Raw genomic sequence first — 22,085 nt, forward strand, 5'->3', positions numbered from 1 at the left:
GGCCTGGCAGTTGCTTGCAACCTGCACAAGTTTGCAGAAACCCATAGCAGGGTTTATTTTGGTCTGGCTAATGCAGTCTGACAGGCTAAAGACATTTCATGGCCTGGGATGGATGGACATCCGGACCCCCAGTACACCTGACGCCTTGTGTTTCTTTGCTGTGCATGCAGAGGAGCAATTTTTTCTGCAGCCTATTATTTTCAGTGTCTGGGAGACAGACACACACACACACACATAGACAGACAGGCAGGCAGGCAGGCAGGCGCAGGGAGTACAGCGTGCCAAGGAAGCATTTAGAGGATTACAATTTCAGTCTCTCTTTTTCTCTTCTTTGTTGAAGACCTGTGGGCCTGATGCAGCTGGTCTTCCTCCTGTCTGCAAGCAAGGAAAGACACTCTAGCATCACGATTATGGACTGAAGGTTTGTTTTGATCCACTTAACTCTACTCGTCCATGCTGATAACTGTTTCCCCCTCTCTTGCCTCGTACCTCTTTTTATAACCTTGTGTTTGTTGTCACTGCACCGCATGTAAATACACACTGACACACATGGAGGGGTTGGATATGATAACTACTGTATCCCACTATCTGTTCGGCGTAGTCCAGTAAGTGGCTGAGAGCTCGGCTGCCCCTTCAGGGCACTGCAGACGCAGCCATTCATGTCTCACTCCGACGGTCAGACCACCGCGATGACGCTGCCCTCCTCCTCCTCCTCCTCCTCCTCCTCCTCCTCCTCCTCCTCCTCCTCCTCCCCCGCACCCTCCCTCCCTCCCCTCTCTCCGCTGCACTCACGTTGTGCCTGCCCGGTTGGGTGCTGAGCTTAGAATTGAGAATCTAATGTGTCTGTATGTGTGTGTCTGTGTGTGTGTGTGTGTGTGTGTGTGTTGCTCACAAAATAGAACTCAGTGCTTTCTAAAGATGGAGTTGCCTCCTCCACTAATCTGTTCTCAGCCTCATGTACCAGTTCAGAGTAGGATGTGGTGAAGGTATGCGTATCCCAGATCAATGCTGCAAGATAACTTCTGCACGGACGGCTGTGTGGTTGCCGTGGCTGTCAGAGAGGCTAATTAATTGGCCGTGTGTACACAAAGCCTGTCTCTTATACAACAGAGCTGGTTTGCTTTAGATACAGGATTCAAGTGGATTGCAGCTATTATAAAGTCATAAATGTGATGGTTATAGTTAGACAGTACAGGTACAGACTCCTGTTGTAATGAGTTTATTTGTTTTTATAGGAAGGGAAGAGGGAGAGGACTATTGTTAGTAGTTGGACTAGTTTTTTTATGAATGATGGCAGATAAAGTGTTGTTTGATCTTGCGGTGTGTGACTATACATCTCCTGTACATGGGTTGAAGTCTCTGATTGTTTACAGTAAATATGGCAAAGCAGTTGTGTCAAATTATCCGGGTACAATTGCATTGGTCTCACGTATGGATATTGTCTACTTGGCTCCGTTTGACAGGATTATCCCTCTTCAGTTCAATGCAGTCTGAACAACCGTAGCATCGCTCAGACGGCGATTTGGCTCAGCGCTCCTCAGCCAAAGGTCCAGCTGCAGCAGATGAGGAAGGGCTGTATTTCAGAGAGGAAACATTCATTTCCCTCTCTCTCCTGCTCTGTCTCTGTCTCTCTCTCTCTCTCTCTCTCTCTCTCTCGCTCTGTGTCTCTCTCTCTCATGCACACCTTCCTCTTCCAGCAGGGCTTTGCTGTACGAAAGGCCACAGGGCAGCAGAGGTGTCTTAGTGCGGCTAATTTTAGATGCCATAGACTGAAAGTGTTCTTCAGCTCTTCTCCTTTGCAATCAAAAGGCATCTGTTTGCCACTGTCTGTCATAAGAAAATGATGAACGAGTATCAGCTACGGCTGTACCTTCTTGATTATAGCTGTGGACAGGATGGGTTTTATTCTCTCCAGCAGGTCTCTGACTCCCACACTACAGAATGAAGGTGAAATTCCTTTATAAAGGCTGTGGTTTCTAGTGGCAACGAGCTGCCTGCTTCCCTCTGAGACAGAAGAAGAATTAAAGAAGTAGGGTCAGACACTTTGAAACAAGGCTGCGGTCAATTCTCTTTCAGTCCAATCAATTCACGTTGTAAATAGAAAGTGCAGTTCATTTTCTAATGATAGAAAATTCCCTCTGTTATTTCTTAATAGGTTTGATGTGACAACCTTCCTCTGACAATTTTCTTTTCAACATTTGAACTCTCAGGAAAATTACATTCATGAAATAATTGACTGTAGAGTGAAGTGAACCGCACCTGCTTTTTATTGTAACCAAGTTCATGATTCATCAGATTGAGCCATCTATCGTGACAGATTAAATTTGTAAATGAATACTAGCAATTGATAAATCCAGTGGCTGTTGGACCATTTCAATTGACTTAATAGTGGCATATTAGTTATGCTGTCAGTCAGCCAGCTATCTTATACTCATAACAGAAGTTTTGATTATCCACGTCAGACTCACTGACCCACTCTGACCGATGTGATCTTATGTAGGCATCGCTCTCTGCATAAAGAATTGTGAGAAGCACTGCATCATTTTTGACAGTAGTTTCCCGTGTTTGAATTCGTATCACAGATCTCTGGTCCTCGTCCATGGCAGACTTATCAAGGCTGGATATTGAGGTTTGGAGGTCAGAAGGAATAGTATCCCTCAACTTTAATCTTCTCCCACAGCGTAGAGTTGATAGTGTTGGCCCACAAGCCAAGTGTGTTGAGCCCAATAGTTGGCTCTCAGTAACAGCTTCAGGACCAGAGCTTGGACGTGCTGATCCCCACTAACCCCCCGCTGGGCCGGAGAGGTGTCTGGTTGCCCGAGCGCAGAGACCTGACTGAGGGGTTATTTAAATAGGCGACGATGGGGGTGATTTATATCTGATTGCGTAAAGTTGTTCTCACCTGCTGGCACCACAGAGAAGCAGATGCCCCCTGGCCAAATACCCTGACGGGATGCTCGCTTCAACTGCACAAAGTGTGCTTTGACCCCGAGACCCATTCCCATTCCCCATTCCTGTGTCTTTAACACAATCTCTGGTATGAGATTTCAGCTGGTGTGTAGGTGGTTTCCAGCCTGACGACAGTTGATGATGCTAGAGCTGGTGGAATATGAGCCGTGTTGGCCGAGGTGGAGGCCTGGCTTCAGTAAACACCTATCAGGTTAGTTAGTGAAGGCCGGGTTGCGGGGCTTGGCATGTTGTACATACTCTACTAATTTCTCCTCCTCTCCACTGGCAGACAAGCCCCCTATGACAATGACTGTCTTGTGTCTGACTGAGACAATCCTATTAGTAAACAGCAAGGGAATGAGATGCCCATGTCGTGAGTCTACGGTAGGTCGGACACTAAATGGGCTGAGCGCTTGTGTTGTAGTCAACATGGAGCAGTGTCAGTTCCCTTGCACATGGTCAATTATTCATGGGAGGCTCGCTGCAGCGTTGAGCACAGATGCAGAGGTGTTCCTTACACAAGGCTTTCCCAAGAAATGTACAGCACAGCGCAGCATAGTGTTTAACATCCAACCTGACTCGCAGCTGGCCTCGCGTTACCTTCCACATCGCTGCCCTGCGCACCACATTTATCCACTGTCCAACTCTTTTCCACAACCTATACCTCAGAAGAGAATACAGTTGTTTCTACAGAGGAGGTGATGTGATATTTGTGGCCGTTCATGACCACAGCAGGTGAACGTAGTCAGTTGTAGAATGAAAATAAGCAAGCGTACTTGGTTACACTCTCCCTTGCAGAGTTAAACACAGCTTTCCACCTCACTGGCTCTATTATTACACAGGTGTTCCCACAAAGATCTGAATAGCTTCACACCCAATATAACACCTGTTGTCCCCTTTGTGTGTGTGTGTGTGTGTGTGTGTGTGTGTGTGTGTGTTTCTGCGTCCGCATGTGCAAGTGTAAATGAATGTGTGTGTTCTGGTTTGTCCTGTTCCTGGAAAGCTGAGGACTTGGCAGCAGGGCGTCCCAGTGGGTTTCATCTAGCACAATAAGGCGTTGTGCCTGCTTCTGTCAGGGAACTACCTGCCCATTCACCTCCTCATTCAGCCACACTCTGCACTAAGCACCCGGGTTCAACCCAGCACCCAGCACCCAGCACCCAACACAGCCAGGCGAAGCAGAGCACAGACTATTGGGTGCCTTTGATTCAGCCTGCCATCTCTTTCTAATTGTCTTTCTCTCTCTCTCCCCCTTTCTCTCCCTCTCTCCCTTTCTCTCTCCCCCTTCTCCCTCTCTCTCTCTCTCTCTCTCTATGTCTCTCTCTCTCTTGCTCTCCCCCTCTGATACTAAGAGTTGTATCCGTTATCACACTTTTTGCAGCTTGCTGACGACATCTCCTGCGCTGTCACAACTGACACGCTCAACTACGCTATTCTCTGCCACCCCACCCCACACACTCACACACTAGCACACACACTCACACACAAATACAATAACGATTGTTCCTGTTTCCTGCCTATGCTGTCATTATGCAGCTGCTGAATGAGATATGGTCCAGTTTCCATTGGTCCAAGAGAACAAACACACGCACACACACTCTCTCACAAATGTATACGCAAATGCACATTTCCACATGCTATCATTCCCGTTCTCCCTTTTTCTCTCTTTATCTTTTTCTTTCACTTTCTGTCTCACTCTCTCTCTCGCTCTCACTCACACACACACGCACACACGCACACACACATACACGCACCCGCATCCGTGCCACGCACTCGCACACAAACAGCGCTGCCAGAACTCTCTGGCCTAATTCCCCTCTTATTGATGTGTGTCTGTCAGTGAAAGAGGCGCAGCACAAAGAGCAGCGATGGGCCTGTGTGTGGCTCAGAGGGAACAAAGAGCAGTCTGTTCCACGTCAGCTTTCAGCCTCTTCTGGAACACTGTACGGTCTTGTTTAAGCTATGGCCATATTTTGAGTCAACCTACTGTATGTTCAACAATGAACAACATGGCTGCCTCAGTGTCAAAGACCATGGGCCAGATTGACCGTCCCTTTGTGTGGGTCATGCCCAGTTTGCAACTTTTTTTTTATGTGAAGAGGAGAATTAAAGTGGACAAACTGAACCGCCAGGCAGAACTAGTGGTTGACTTATTGTGCAGATAATTTGTTCGGAAAACTCTGTGGTAAAATGTGGTACAAATGATCATAATACATTACCCCAGTGTTGATTTTCCCAGAGGGTGGCCTCACTTTCAGTTGGAAAACATACATAATTAATGTTACATTATGCTAAACTGCAGATTGCTTTGTTACTTAGCTGCTTGAACTGCCACCCTCACTCTTGTAATTGTGGGACTTAATCTGCTTTTTAAATAATCACATTTGATAGCCCTCCTTGTTCAATGATGATAATGGATTGGATTTTACGTCAGGGCCATATCTCCTTCATTATAACTTGCCTGAATGAGGCTGCTGCTGTTTCCTTTCTGGGAAGCTTAAGTGAACATTTACCAAGGGAAAATACTTGCACTTTACAGAGCTTGTTTAAATGAAGCAAAGAGGTAAGGGAGGTGAAGAAACCAGATGATAGTTGTCAGGTAGTTAATATAATAACCCTTCATTTCATTCAGCTGAATCCTGTATCCATTAGATTAATTTACACATGCTTGTCAGTATATGCAAAATGAGCCGCTGTGATGAAATTTCCAGAGTGTGAGTTGTCTTTTGCCTGTCTGGCAGTGCCAACCCTCTGCTGTGCTATCGCCATCTCGCTAGTTTAGCTGGCTGAAGACAATGGCAGCAGGACAGCAAGACTGGCAGCTCAGCTGAATGGAATGAGCTGGAGAGCTATAGGGACAAGGCCATGAGTGTGGGTATATGTGTGTGTGTGTATATACAAAGATAGGTTCCAGAGAGGCCATTGTCCAGGCGGTCGTAGCCCGTTCACCTTTGACAGAGCTGTGGTGATTCGGAGAAACATGCTGACTCATGGAGGCTGCTGCCGACCCCGGCTGTTGCTGACACCTGTTGACTCTGATAATCACCGCTCTGTTTCTGCTGCTGAAGCCGCAGAGACGGGGCTTAAACAGACCAAAGTACGTCCGTCCATCAGCGCGCATCTATGGTCATCCTGCACCCTGCGGAGGGGAGCGAGTGAAAAGAGAATTTCCATAAGGGGATCAATAAAGTATCACATTGTTATTAGTGAAATTGACCGCAGCATCCGTAATGTTAATCCCATGAGATGTTGAGGAATGAGGAAAGTAAACTTGAACTTGAAATCTATTGCTGTTTTCCCACACTTTTTCAAAATTTCAGTTCATCTTGCTTCTAGTTGCCTGTTAATCAACTTGTATTGATCCAGGCCCCAGAAACACTTACAAGCTACACCCAGTTTTTTCTCAGAAATAAAGCAATATGGTAATTCAGAATGAGTGTGAGGCAACAGGGATGCTGTTGTCAGCTTTGTGGTCTTTTGCAGAAGTCTGGTGTGCTGTCGTGATCATGAAGATGGATCTGACTTTGGTCTGGTGGTTTGGTGTCATGACTGTACAACACAGTGGTGAAATGGATGGGTCAGAACGGAGCAGGACAGGAGAGTCGTCATTCATAGATCCATCTGGTGTTTTTTTTTTTTTTTTGCATCATCGCTTCATCAATGTGGAAAGCCAGGCCTTGCCTAATGAATTGCACAAAGATGATGATGCAGGAGCACACACACACACACACACACACACACACACAAGCACAAACATACACACACACACACACAAGCACAAACATACACACCACATATACGCACCGTGTCTGACAATAAAGCTTTGTCCTCTAAAGGCTCCTGAAAGAGGATTTAGTTTGAATATAAAACCGTAGGCAATCAAGAAAACATCCAGCGTTGGGATCAGCCTGGGGATGAAGGAGAGGATTTAGAGACACAGAGGGAGGGACGGGGACAGGGGTTGGGGCAGGGCTTCAGGTTCAGCTTCAGCTTCAGCTTCAGCTTCAGCACAGGATTAACGTAGGTGCAGGATTAACGTAGGTCCTCACCAGCTCCAAAACAAAAAACACTACAGTCCTACGTCATAATCCATCACACTTCATGGTGACAGTCAGAAAGTGGCACTTACTAGCTGTATGTGTCTGTATGTGTGTGTTTGTGTGTTTGTGCTCACGACGCATGAATACATGTGTGTGTGTGTGTGTGTGTGTGTGTGTGCGCGCATGTGTGTTCACCTTCTACAAGGAAGTGATCAATTCTAGAGCTATATAGAGATATGGAAAAAAATAATAACACAATAACCTTAAGAAGGTATTTTGATTTTGAGACATAACGATATCTCCAAATGTGTAAAATCACATTAAATAATCAAACTGATGTTTATTGCACTGAACTGCATGGTAATATAAAACTCATATTTATACTCCTACTCAAATAATACTCAAATGTCATTGTTAACATTTTCAAATAATATAAACAATTTTGCTTCAGATCTCATTTTGTGTGAGATTTCAGTTAATATTTGCTTTTTATCATTAATGTAGACAACAGAATTGTGTATCACGATAACTCGATATCTTATTTAATCGAGTATATAATTCTTTTGATAGACAGTAAATGATAATATTAATATAATAATTATTTCCCAGCTCTAACCAGCATCAACAGCAGGTTGAAGGTGTGTTATTAGTATGAAATGCCCATGCTGAAGGTGTCACAGCACAATATTTGTTACAGCTAGAGGGAGCAGCCAGCTAGCAGGTGGCTAAAGTGAACCTGCTCACCACCTGCTCTTTCTCTGGCAGGCAACAGTAACATTTAACTGATGATTACACACTGGCACTGCCGTCTTAACAGAGCACCTCCGAAATACGCACATTAATAACTGCTGAACTGAATCTGTTGATCTACCAGAATAGATTATCTTAATCGTGAACTTGATCTTGTTTAGATGGATCTTCATCATTTCAGAGAAATTGTGTTATCAGCTTGTGTAGAAGGTAAATGTGTGAGTGCGTGTGTGTGTGTGTGTGTAAGTGCATGGGCTTGCAAGTGTGTGCATGAATGTGCCTCTCCTTTGCAGTGACAGTATGGGCAGTGTGTGGTGTGATGCACTAAGTCGCTTCATGCTCCCTCCCCTTCTCTCTCTCTCTCTCTCTGGACCCATTGTCAAACTGAACAGTTGATTGTATTAACAGTGATGTGAGTCAGGCTTATCACAGCTGCATTTGTGTAGATTGCATTCTTGCAATCCTGAGTGCGTGTGTGTGTGTGTGTGTGTGTGTGTGTGTGTGTGTGTGTGTGTGTGTGTGTGTGTGTGTGCCTGTCTGTCCAACGTTGTATGTGTTATTTTTCATGACTTGACAGTGCAGCTGAAGGAGTATAGTTTGCGTATACAACTGTCCCTCCCCAGGGCTCTGGATGTTCCTGGCTTGCTTGTTTTGCTGCCCTCAATGGGAGCAGCCAGTGGCACCGCAGGGTGACTCTGACTGACTGACTGCCTGTCTAACTGACTGACTGTCTGTCTAACTGACTGACTGCCTGTCTAACTGACTGACTGCCTGTCTACCTGACTGACTGCCTGTCTAACTGACTGACTGCCTGTCTGTGTGTCACTGTTCCTGCGCATAACCTCTCTTCTTGTTTTATCAGGTGTCTACTTTGTTGTTTTGGTCGCTGACTTTGATTCAGCTTGGCAGTGTGTAAGGCTGAAGGGGGCAATCGTGCATTTTGTGTTTGCAATACTGCAACTGTTGGTTGTTTTTTGTGTGGAAACCCTTGTCTCCAGATACTGCCACAAGGTGAGGAAGGGATGTCTTTGGGGACAGCAAATGAGCTCCTGGAGGAACACACACACACACACACACACACACACACACACAGTATTGGGAGTCGTGTCACACAGTGTCACACGTGCTGTTCAATATGCAGCATATATTCACAGCTCACAGAGAAAGTGATTATTGATTGCAGTCAGGAAGAGATGGCTGATTGTTTGAGTATCTAGAGGTCAGTGACTCCATTGAAGTACTGAGTCTTGATATCATCCTCTCTTTTTGTTTTTTGTTTCCTAACCCTGTCTCTTCCAATCTCCCTCTATCCACCTCTCTCTCAGGTAATCCAGGGGAGTGAGTCATACTAGGCTGACAGTTGGGCTGATGGTAGGTGGGTTTTTTTCTACCTATGTGAGTCATTATCTCTCTCCCTCTCTCATCCTCTCCCTCTCTGCATCCTTTTCTTCATTTTCACAGCTTCTTGTGCCTTTCCGACCTGTTCCTCTTCAGGCTTTTTCGTTTTTTCTCTCAGCCTGCATGTAGCTGCCTGCTTTTGAATCCATTTATGCTACATCTTGTTGTCTGTGTATCATTCCTGCTAACCTGGATCCAGCTTGTTTTGTTTTACTTGTATTTGCTCATCAATCATGTGTCTATTTGAATGTTGAATGATTCAGAGGACTGGCACAGCTGTTTTTGGGGCAGCTTTCCTTATATCATCGTCGACCAGTGATATTCAGCCTAGATTGTTCCTTATTAATAACAGTAGCAAAGAGGTGCTTTAGTACATGTAAACACAGATTAACAGTGTCCAGTAGGGACTGGACGATATGCTTATTTCACGATACAATTTGATACACGATATGAGATTCACGATTTGATACAACCATGATATGATGTAATAAACAAAAGTTCAATGACAACAAAGTATGACTGCAGTATTAAGTATGAATACAGAATTATGTTTATTTCTGAGCCACAAATCTTTCTAGCAATGGCATTGGCTTGCTATAATGTAAACAATTTAAAATTGTCATTACAAAATGAAAATAATATAATTTCAGTGGAGAGCTTGTGAAATTGTGATGGGCAAGCCATCTCATTTGTGATTACTACAGCAGATTCTGCCTCACGATACGTATTGTCACATTTTTGTATCGCGATGTATTGATATATGGATATATCGTCCCATCTCTAGTGTCCAGCTCAGTGCTTGATGCCCGTACATTTCAGAGGAAACCACTGCCAGTCTCACGAAATTGCAAAAATTCAAATGGTCACAAGTGAATACGAGTACAAGCTGATGATTCATGGGACTGGGTCTAGGCAACTTTCCAGCCTCTCATAATCCATCTCCTCTCTCTCTGTGCTAGACCAGCATGGCTACTTGTTCCTGAATCAAAGATGCATGCTTCCTCTATGGACTCGACCCTCTGACCGCCACTGAGCCGATCCGACCCTCTCCCAGACAGTCCACTACTACTGTCCTCTACTGTACTCTACTGTGTTCTAGTCTTCTCTCCCCTGCAGTCATTATCCTCTGCCTGTTTGACAGCTAGAGAGGGAAGTGAGAGTAGACTTTTCTATAATCCTCCCTGCTTTCCCCCATCCTGCAACCCATGAGAGGTCGTCAGGGCCATATGCAGCAGGGGGCCGGCAGTCAAGGGGAGCCAGAGGGGGCGGGCCCAGGTTCAGGCCCCGAGGCTAGAGGAGCGGCATGGGGGTCACAGGGCCCTGGGCTGAGGAGGGCCTTGTCCCAGTCAGAGCATCCCTCCATGAGTAAGATGAGCCAAAACGCCAGGGAGAGCATGGGGGTTCTTGGCCAGGGCCTCAAACAGCTGTTCCAGCAGCAGCGCAAACGCCTCTCCCTCTCTCGGTCCACCATCACCTCCTCTTCCTCCTCCTCGTCTTCCTCTGTGGTGTCAGCAGGCGGCACCTCGCCCTCTGCCCCTGAGGACGCCTCGGGACCCTGCTGTCCCGACTCTGACCCCCTCTCTGCTCCTGTGGTTCCCTCTGCAGCTGGCCAGGGCTCAGCCCCCGCGGGCATGATGAGGCGTGGGACCAGCCTGCAGAGTCGGCGGAGTAAGGGGTCCGGGACGTGGTCGGGGTCTGGGAGCGGAGACCGCGATCCTCTGCTAAGAGGCAGCCCCCAGTTTCCCCACCGCCGCAATACCCACGATCCGCAGCAGCATGCCAGCCGCCCGCGCTCCTCCTCCACCACCGACACCACACCCAGCAGCCCCGCCCCTGGATACACCGCCGGAGACGTGGTGCTGTCATCAGGGTACCAGTCAACGGAGGAGACGGAAAGGGTGAGTGACATCAGCCGTCAATCATATTATCACTAAAGAGGCAGATCAGTGTTTCCGTTTTCCTCGTCTGTAAATGAGCTGTCAATCAAAGGTTCAGATTCACCTTGCTGCTGTTGTAAGATTACCTGCTGTTTTAGCTGTGAACCCATGGATAGGTTCTTTACTTCTGTGTGGCATCGTTTTCCCCAAAGCTGACCGCAATACTTTGATCAAGTACAAAGTTGTTTGTATGACAAGTAGTGAGTTTTTTCTCAAAGGGATGTGAAATCACATTCTCTATGTGTGTGTGTGCAGTTTGATATGATATGTAAGCTGCGCTCCTGTCCTCAAATGCCTCATGAACAGCAGCTAACTAATCCAGGCTGAGGCCAGATGTGTACGCAACACGTGAACAAATAAAACATACACACAAATACACACAAGCGCGCACACACACACACACACACACACACACACACACACACTCACAGGTATTACAGAGCACCAATGGTCAAAGCAAATGACAGACTAAGCATTTCCTTTTAGAATCATTTTCCCTTTGGCTTACAATAAATGCTGCTATGAAGACACGAAATGTATTTTCAAAGCCCTTTATCATCATAATACATTCCACTCAGATAACCAGCCATTTCAGCTTATCTACTTGAAATAAATTTGTTTCCCAGCCAGAGTGTCCTAACTCCATTACATTCCTATCTCATATAGGATAACTGGGTTGCTGAAGGCTGCGCTTCTTTGTAAAAGCACGGATTGTGTTTAATCAAGAGATCATTAAATGTATTGCCTTTGGGGTGCAATGTTCTGCTGCTACTGTCATGGAAAATAAGTGAACTAGCATTATTTATATGTTTTGTTAGTGCTATTGATTTGTTAAAATCCCTGCGCAATCTATTCTCTATTCTTACCCTTATCGTTTTTGACGGCCTTAGGTATTTCAGAGTGCAGTTAGTTCTGTCTGCCACCAGAGGTCACTGTCAGATCAGCTACCTGCTGTGAGCGGCGCTGGGCTTGGTTCATGTGGAGGTTGTGTTTGCATTATGAGCTCATGTTTGTGGTAGACTAGACTGATCCTTGGCTTAATGAAATAAGCCGTGGCAAAGACTTTCGTATCAGTATCAGTGTGCCACAGATAGAATGATGGCCGGTTATCAATCCAGCTGTTGGCATTAAGTCTAGTCCAGAGGGTGTTGATAACTGACAGCTTATCTGTGAGTTGAATTTAATATACCCCCTCCCCCTCCTTCCTCCTGCAATCAAGCATCCTTAGTCCTGTGTGAATGACCTCACCTGGGATGACAGAGCCGGGCTGACAGCCAGACATCTGTGCTCCATTACTCCTGTCTCTGTGATGGAGACGCAGTAGATGACCATCAACATCTCTCTGCGCGCCCTTGGCGGGGATAATGACCTGTCTCACTCATCTCTAGCTAACATCACAGCCCTGTCTCAGCCAGCGCAGCAATGTCATTCAGGTCATCTGAGCGGTCGCCGTGGTTACCCCAAAATGCACGGCAAGCTGCCTGGAGCAACGCCCCACTGCAGTTTCCATGGTAACGGCATGGTCGACCTTGGAGGTGCGTGGCACCCTGCTGTTAGTGGAGGTCAGGGGTTACACAGACACAGACTGTGTGTGTGTGTTTGTGTGTGTTTGTGTCACAAGATTGTTCCAGGAATGATTTCAAAGAATTTTATGAAGCCACACCTTAACAAATGTAATTTTTGCTCATCCTCCTTAAATTGCCATACTTCTCCATCTCCCTGCTCCTCCCCTTCTCTTCTCAACTCCCCTGTCATTACATTTTCACCCTCCCTCTTTCTTTCCTTCTCTTTCTTTCTTTGCAGCCATTCCCCCTTGCTTTTTCTTCCTCTTTCTCTCTTTCCCTCTCTCTGTCCCCCTCCCTCAGTCCCCGGAGAGAGCCGGTACAGACAGTCAGCTGGTCCCTCCTCCTCCTCCCTTCTCCCCTCCTCCTCTCCCCGCCCAGCCTCAGCTCACTGGCAGGAAGCAGGAGGCAACCTTGCCTCGTCCTAGATGTGTGAGAGCTGAGCGTTGGCTGTGTGTGATGTGTACACTGCATGTATGTCATACGTGTGTGTGTGTGTGTGTGTGTGTGTGTGTGTGTGTGTGTGTGAATGTATTCTGATTACAGATACTGTGATAGTGTTTCAGGAGGAAATGTGGAAGGGTGTGTTTGTGTGACTGTGAGACCGCGTGCCTCACCACTATCTGCCTTCTAAATCCTGTGTGTGTGTGTGTGTGTGTGTGTGTGTGTGTGTGTGAGAAAGATAGAGAGAGAGAGCACTGGGAATCAAGCTGAATATGAGTAGAGGGTAACACAGCTGAGCTCTCGTTATCTCTGCCGGCTCTCCCTCCCTCTTTCACTCCCTCTTTTTTTTCACCTCCCGCTCCCTCTCTCCTTTCTTTCTCTTCTCGCTTGTGTTTGCGTAGTAGATGAAGCAGCATGGACTAGATTGATGGTGTGAGGCAGAGGGAAATGCGTGCACGCCTGGATGTTTGGAGAGGAGGCTAGCTTGTGTGCCTTCAGTGTGTGTGTGTGTGTGTGTGTGAATGTGAATGTGGAGTGTGCTATGTGAGGTGGTGTGTACTTGCGAGAGGCTTCAGTGTGTGTGGAGAGGAGTAGAACGGGGGGTCCGTCTGTTGGTGTGTCTGCCAGTCAGTCAGGATGGTGCAGCGCTTCAGTCTTCGCAGACAGTACTCTAAGGTAAGTCTCAAACAGAGAAACTCAGTCCTGAACTCCCCTGCGTGTGTTTTCCTGTCTACATGCTGCAGCTCCATCCAGCTGACTCAAAAGTTCTGCTTGTTGTGAAGCCTTTCGTTATCTACGTAATGCTTGTGTGACTCTTTTGCATATCTCTTTCTCTCTCTATCTCTTTCTCTCTGTCTGCCTGCTGTTTCGTATTGTGTCAGGTGTTTGTGTTTTTGGGTGCTGGATCAGGGCTTTGTGTGCGCCCGTCGTTCAGGACAACAGTCTTACTGTAAAGTTATAAATGCTAAAACTTAACTCCATTGTTGGATGGGGAGAAAGTGTCGTTCTTGCAGTTTGTGTACATCAACTTTGTCTGATACATAGAGATTTTCTTCCTCTCTTCCACTCTTCCTTTATCACTTATTTTTATCTGACCTAACTGAGCTGTCGGTCTTTGCACTTTATCTCGGCTCGTGTTAAACAGTAACTCGCGCTGCAGCTGTTAAAGTAGCAGCATAATAAAGTCGATCAGTTGCCAAGGGATGTAATTATTGGTAAACATTATGTTTCATTATTGCTGGTTGGGGAGCTTTTATGACTCGCTTGCCATAACAGGCTAGTTTACTGTGCGTTACAACTGTCCATGAATTAGATATATCTATCCCTTGGTGGTAGTACTATTAAAGAGAGTAGGGGGCTGTGTTGAAACTCAGCATTAGATCTGTTAAGAACCCGCTGTTGTGCAGCTGGTGCTCAGCCTGTGGGAGTAATTACAATTAGCTGCTGATTAATTGATCGACTACACCCTCCCGAGTGTTCTTTAGCTCTGTGTAATGGTAGTGGAGGATGTTCACGTGCATGGAAGCTTGAGCTTGTGCATGCACGTATGCGTGTGTGCACAGACACACACACACACACACACACAAACAGCTCCAATGACCCAGACTGATGGAGTCTGATCTATTCTAGTCTGGTCTCTTCAGCTGCTCAGGGATGGAGAAAAAGACCAGGAGTAAAAACAGATCGAGGGAGTGAAGAGCTGGAAGCTGGAGAATGTTTAGGAAGCTTTGCCAGGATGAAGGACTTGTGTAGGGACAGGGGATGGGGAGGAAGAAGGGAGTAGGCTCTAGTGGGATATGAGCTACTGAGTTGAGATGAAACGGAAGCCAAGCCTTGAGGCAGGAGTCTTCTTGCATTTGTGTGTGTGTGTGTGTGTGTGTGTGTTTCTTTGGAGCACATAGCCTCCTCCAGGGCCTGTCTGCAAATGTTCGCTAATCTCGTCCCCTCCAAAAGAGAGATTGTGGGAAATATTGGAAGAGGGGGTGGGGTGGGTGGATGACCCCGTCTCTTTCCCTCAGGCCGCCTCTCCACCTGCCCACCTGTCTGCCTGCTCATCTGTTCATCCCTCCTCCCCACTCCTCTGTCTTCTATTGTCTATCATCCTGCTATGGTTTCCTTGCCAGAGTTACATGCTGTGTTCTCCTACAGTGTCCTAACCCACAAAAAACAAAATGCCTCACATTTTTTAAACCCAGAGAAGCAAGATCCAGCTGAGTGGGAATCATGCAGCTGTAACATCTCTAGGTGGGGAGCCTAGAACTGGAAAAAGCTAATCCTCTGGAATGTGGTTTGACATTAAATGCCCGCTTTCATTTGGCAATACAGCCTCACTTGTAAATGAATTGGTCCTCTTTCATAATTCCACCAGTCGTTTCCTCTAAAAGGGGTTAGGAGAAGTGGCAGTGGGAGGCACTGAACATCACCTGGTCCCCTGAGGCTTGTTCTGTCCCTGCTAGCTTAAACACCTATTAGCATCCTCCTCATCACTGTGCTCTCATTGTCTCTCACCTCTCCTGGCTACTGGCTGTGTGTGTTGATGACAGCGCTTGTGCCCTCTGCAGCAGACTCTGTGGCTCGTCATGGAACTGTTTCAGTGACATTGACTTATTTGCTCTTTTGAAAAAGCTCCAGCAGAGTCAGACAAACACGGGGTTATTGCTTGCTCACATTCACTTATGCACAACTGGGCTGCAATTGCATATGGTATCCGTCGTGTTTCATCAAACCTCTACAGCAGACTGCCCTCTGGTCATGGTAAACACACTCACACAGGCACACACTCAAGCCCGTATATAATCAACAACTGAGTTTCGATTGACTTTAGCAGAGAGAGAGCGGGAGAGAGGGAGAGAGAGAGACCGCCGTGGGGGTGATGAGGCATGTGCTCTTAGTCCATACTGGAGGTGATGTCATCCCCACGCTCTGTTTGCCAACCACCAGCCCATGGCAAATTGTTTTTCAGACAGAGAGTGTGTGTGTGCAGTATGTGTGTGTGTGGTGTTGCTGTCAGTGCCTCATCATGACTCTCTGTGGTTGAGAGCTGTTGTTGGTTACTCTGAGACCTTATTACAATGTTACAGTCGGAGGAGGAAGCAGGGTAGGGCTGCTAATGGGTTTGGCAGGTCTGCGGCTTGTGGTTTGTACTGACTTGTACTGAAAGAGGGGCTGAGAAATCGTTCTTCTCAACTGTTTTAATCTCCGCTCTCTGCCTCTGCCCTCGCGCTCATCCTTGCCGATTTTCCTCTCCTGGCCTTCCTAACTGCCTTTTCTTTCTCTCAGACATTTTCCCTTCCTGTACTTTCTCACTCCCCTGCCTTCTTTTATCCCTTCATCTCAGACAAACAGAAACCCCTTCTCTCTTTCTTCCCCTGAGCGCTTCACATCTTTTTTTGCCAACTGTAAATATTGCCTTGCCAGCTTTTCTCCTACGGGCAGTCAGTCCTCTGAGTCGGTAGTGGTGTGTATGTGTGATTGTGTGTGCGTGTATTTTGTATTTTTTGCGTGTGTGTGTGTGATGTTTGTGTGGATGTGTGCGTGCATTCTGCAGTGTGTGTGTGTGTGTGTGTGTGTGCATGACGTGTGCCACATGGCTACTGAATCTGCAGACAAATGTTACCATTGTCAGTTCATTAATATGTGTGTGTCTTTGCGTGAAAGAGAGACAGTAAGTTTGTATGTTTGGCTTTGATAGCCATGTGTGCTTAATATTAGTTCTACAATAGCTCTTTGTTACGGGTGTGTGTGTGTGTGTTTGTGTGTGTGAGAGGGAGACAGAGACAGAGAGATAGTTATTGATCAGCAGTGCAAACACCAGTATCGACTTTGGATTAAACATGTTAAGTTGGCTCTCCTTCTGGCCCTTTATCCTGTCCTGCCTTCAACCCTGTCCAGTGCTTCATCACTTTATTACTGTTTGCAGTTTGTGTGTGTGTGTGTGTGTGTGCGTGCGTGCGTGCATGTGATGTTTATATCTTCATGTTTATTTGTTTATATGTGAGAGAGAGATCGGTTCTGTAATCAAACAGTACATTTCTTCAATGAACAACGGGCTACATCTGCTACCCTGCTTGTTATTCCCCTGCTTCGGTTCTTCCGCTTTCTTCCCTCTCTCTCTCTCCCTCTCTCTCCTTCACCCTTTCACAATTCCTCTTTCGCTCTCGCCCCGATGACTCGAACACCTTTCGACTGTTTGTCTTACTTCTTGTGTTGGAGACTCTCTCTTTCTTTTGGTGTCTTTCTCTCTCTTCATCTTCCTCCTCCTCCCCTGTGTCCAGTGCTCAGACAGTGGAGCTGGTTGCCCATCTCCATGGTAACGGAGGGATGTTCAAACAGGGCCGAAAGCGGCTTTTCCCCGGCTGAATGCTCACAGGTTCACTGTCTGATGTTACAGCCACCTCGTCAGCCTGTCTGGTGGAATAACAACCTCTGAGAGACAAAGTAAAAAATGCCCTCTAAAATTAAAATTTGAATTCTAAGCCATTCACCATATTTGTCTTGGTGTTAAATAAATTGTAAACATTTTTAATTAAACCATCATTTCTTTTTTGTCTTGGAAGAGCTGTAATAGCCTTATATTACAAACACAGTGACAAGTTTTTCAAATGTCAGAGCTGTTTGAACGCTGCCCTATCGCTGAGATCTCAGTGGTAAAGAGACACTTGTGTTTCCTGTTCCTGGTGTGTGTGTGTGTGTGTGTGTGTGTGTGTGTTTGTGTGTGCACTGCAAAGATACACATATTTAAATTAAGTCTCCTGAATGACTTAGAGAATTGTGATTTTTATATTAGTGTGCCAGATAGAGTAGAATTAAGTTTTTTTTTTTCTTTTTCATTAAGTCCAAACTGAGACTAACAACACGACATGAGGGATTTTTGATGAAAGCTATGAGGTGTCAAACAGATCAGTTGGTCTTCAATGGGACTCCTGTCTTCCACTTCAAAGAAAATCAGCAAAGTAGAATGAATAGATGTAAATGTTTTGTTGTACCGTGTAAAATCTTGTGTGTGGCCTTGAATTGGATATTGTGTGTGTGTGTGTGTGTGCACATGCATGTGTGTGTGTGTGTGTGTGTGTCTTTGTGCGTGTTTGAACTCTCCACCCAACTGTTTCTGTTCCCTTTGAAGCGTAGCCCCAGCCTGTTTAATTAGGTTGTTGAATATTCATAAGTGATTATACATTTAGGCCAACGCCCTTTTTCCAGAGCTGGTTGCTATTAGCATTCACCACAGTGGGAACACATTAGGCCACTCCACACATACACACACACACATGGCTAGTTAAGGTATAACGAACAATTTTGGGTGTGAAACCATCAAGGCGGATGTGATGGTGTGAAAGGCAGGGCCGAGCGGATGGCTTGAAAGAGAGAAAGGGTGGAGGAATGTTTGAAAGATGAGTTGCTAGGTAGAGGGAGAGGGGTTTGGTGATCAGCAGGATGGAGGAGGGAGGGAGGGGAGCGATGAGGAAAGAAGGAGGAAGAGAGAGCTGTGAGGTTGAAGCCATTCTTCCCTCTCTGCCAGGTTTATAGGTTTCTAATCTGGGTCTGTATGAGGAAGGAGTCTGCTGTGGCTCTCTGGGTGTCTCTCCGCTGCACTATTAATAGATAGGCTTCTGAACCAGTGCCGGTCAAGTTCACTTCTCAAGGACGTTCAAATGTATTATGTATCTGTCCCCGACCAAAGAAATTCCTGGTCGTCTAAAAGTCATCCTGTTGATGAATCTGTAATGATTTTCCACATCCTTCCCCCCTGCAGATGAATGCAGTCATGGAGAGAGACTTCTTTAGACTCAGTGTTCATCAAAGACCAATACCAACTGATTGATTTTCCAGGAAATAACTCAAAAACATTTTGGTAAAGGAAGACGCCAACCGATTATTTGACATTATTAGCACTTGTTGTCTGGATTTTGTAGTCCATATGAATTGGTGTAGGTGTAAATGTGTGTATGAGGTCATGTGCATTTATGTGTGCATGTCAGCAGTGAGTCACCATGGGTCATCCTTTGTGTATTTATTCTTGGCCCGCAGCTGGTCCTTCCTCTTTGGACTGGTGTGTGTGTGTGTGTGTGTGTGTGCGTGTGTGTGTTTGTGTTTGTGAGATAGAGAGCATGAGTGTAGGCATGCACGTGTGTCTATGCTGGCGGTGCTGTTTTCTCAGCCGTTGCAGGATTGCCACATATTTGGTCAGTCACTAAAGATGTTCTGGTCAACCTTGACCCGCATGTCTGTTCCTCAGACTCTGTTCTCTGGCTGGACTCATTCTTAGCGGTCTTTGGTCCATATTGTCACTCTGACAGGACCAACTCACAGTGATCGGTCTGAGGATGACCTCCTTCACCAGTCGTATCAAAATGCAATAAAGTACATCTGTCTGGAAGAGTGATTTGTTTGGTTTTCTTGTCCTTACTGCGGGTGACCTGTAGATTGTTTTAAGAAGGAAATTGCTCTTGCTAAGAGAGAGAAAGGGAGAGAGAGAGGGAGAGAGAGAGAGAGAGAGAGAGAGAGAGAGAAGGAATCAGGCAGACAGACCAGAGAGGCTATGCTCTGTGTCCCTGCCACTCCCTGCTCAGTCTATATAATTTAGTGTGAGTCTGATGAATAATAGATGAGGCTATAGATCGCTGAGCTCAGCTCTGCTCCACTGACCCACTTAAAACACACACACACACACACACACACACACACACACAAAATTCAAATCTGATCACATTCTCAAGGGAATCATCATATTTCCTCTCCACCAATACCGTGAGTCAGACCTGTCCTACTCATGTGTATCAACCAATAGAATTCTAGGAGTCCTCCATTTTTTCACTCTGCTTCCACCTATCAGAAAGTCTAATTTTCCCAGTAGAAAATGACCTCCAATCCAGTCAAACAGCACAGCGTATTTGTGTTGCAGTTTGTTGAGGATCTTCCATCCCAACTGCCATGGCGTCACAAATAGGTCTGACCATAGGCTTTATCTCCGTACTCATATCATAGATAAAGACATAGACGTCATTATCTAACATTGTCTACCCATGACTCCCTCTTTTTCTCTAATCTCTTCTTATGCTGTCCCGTCTCGACATATTATATAACCACAAGGGTTTAAGTTACACCATTTTCTGCCCTCACTCGCTCATCTTGCCATTTCTGCTGCTCATCTCTGTGACATATTCTCCCTTCCTCCCTTGCAGAGGTATTAGCCCACAGGCACCTATGAGCCTTGATGTGACGTCCACGTCAGGTCTCAATAAAGTTACATAAAGGGGTTGGGTTGTGTGTTCAATCTGTCACAAGAAGAGGCAATAATGGAAGAATGTAATAAAAGAGAAGGGATATTGACAGGAAACGTGTCAGGAAATGGTTGTGGTCAAAAACACTGAACCCAAAACTGAACCTGAACAGTAGATGACAGACATGGTTTGGCATAGTTTGTGCTCTAGCTCCCCCTAGTGGATTATGACTGTAGCTGAATCTCAGTTGTGGTGTTCTCTTGTGATTTCCTCTCATTACAGTATGCTGATCTAGGTCTATCCCATGTAGGAGGCAATTCACACCAAGCCCCATACAGCTGTTACCCTCTAACATCACCAAAAGTAGATATTCAGTGTTTACATTCTGTTTTCAATATGGCGGACGACACGGACACGGAGCGGCACGCATTAAGCACTGAACTTTCACACCAAGCAGAGCAGAGTTTGGTCCAGGTCTTTTGTGACGTCGATCCTCACACACTGGTCAACGGTCAACCTGCGTATTTCCTGGGTGAAAGGGTAATTATTGTATGTTGTAAGTTAGCTTCAATAAGACGGTCACCATTATTTTTTCAGGGGTAATGGGACAATGCCCCCTAAGATTTTCATTAGATAATAGCTGTCAAACACTGATGAGAACATCCCATTAGCCAATCACCATGATATTTGTGTGGCGCTCATCCCTCATTCCTCATTATCTCTCTTCCCGTTATGAAATCCGCTGCTTCCTGGTGGCCCAATTCACACAGTGTTGGTTCGCTCAGACTTCCCTCACAGTACCCCGGCCTCAGAGCAACTAGTATTTTAAAGTAGGTAGTGAGGTCAACATCGGACCACAGAGAGCAGTAGGGGGTTGCGATGGAGAGGACTGGAGAGGGGTGTTGTGAAGGAGCCAGATCAAATAATCTTTCAGGGCCAAAAGGCCAGAACTGATTGTCCTGAATTCTGCATCTTCCTGCCTATGAATAGGCTGGCAGTGTGTTTGGGCCAGCTTATTGCCCCATGGTACACTGTGTACTGTACAGCATCCAGCCAGTCCAACTCTGCATTTTTGGGCCAGTGGCCTCTCTGTCTCCATGTTGCATAACCAGGATGGGCCGGGTATAAACAGGAGCAGCTCCAACAAATACTGACCACCACCAGAGGACACACACTTCCCGCATGTACACACACTGTCTCTTACATACATACACACTCTGTCTTCCCCATGTACCCACCCTGTCTCCCCCCACATACACACACTCTTTACAGTCTTTTACACACATACACTCTCTGTCTCCCCCCACCCATACTCATACGTGTTTCTTTCATGTGTATGCACATTGTAGGTATACTGGAACGCCATGTACAAGTACTTTCCAAGGTCTTCTGCCCACACACACAACATACAGGCATTACCTCACACACCTGTGCTCCATGTACCGTCCAAGGTCTAAACAATACCCATACCCTCATGCATGGGTGCTGTGTTTACATGAACTGACCCACAACCCTTTGTGCATGCACACACACCTTACCCATGCACAGATGCACACCAACATGCGCTTACACAGAATCACTCATGAGGATCAATAGGGATAGACCTGTAAATAACTGTGTGTTCCTTAGTCCAGCCTCGAGCATATAGGCCATGTGTAAATGGTCCAAATGCACTTCCTGACAGATTTGGCTTTCCTTGATTGGCACCAAAGTGTTTAGCTTCCGGAGGGTGGACCGATGCCATTCTTCATTATCTGCCACCAGACGTGGAATGAGACTGAGCAC

General features: G+C 46.2%; 1 protein-coding gene across 4 annotated transcripts in view; it reads left to right on the forward strand.

Moving 5' to 3' along the window:
* Nucleotides 1–351: 351 nt before the first annotated feature.
* The window catches only part of tmcc1a (transmembrane and coiled-coil domain family 1a), a 54,500-nt gene continuing 32,766 nt past the window's right edge, over nucleotides 352–22,085 (forward strand). For 2 of the 4 annotated variants that reach the window (XR_011785504.2, XM_071924544.2), the window contains exon 1: nucleotides 10,364–11,035. Coding sequence is in view for 3 of the 4 variants with exons in the window: in XM_071924544.2 (XP_071780645.1) it covers nucleotides 10,364–11,035 (672 nt within the window). In the remaining variant the exon portion in view is untranslated. Of the gene's footprint in view, nucleotides 422–9,064; nucleotides 9,111–10,363; nucleotides 11,036–13,627; nucleotides 13,756–22,085 lie in introns of those variants that run through there. The other 2 variants (XM_071924545.2, XM_071924547.2) reach the window with 2 other exon arrangements.

This window comes from Centroberyx gerrardi, chromosome 14, assembly GCF_048128805.1.
Source record: "Centroberyx gerrardi isolate f3 chromosome 14, fCenGer3.hap1.cur.20231027, whole genome shotgun sequence".
Taxonomy (NCBI): domain Eukaryota; kingdom Metazoa; phylum Chordata; class Actinopteri; order Beryciformes; family Berycidae; genus Centroberyx; species Centroberyx gerrardi.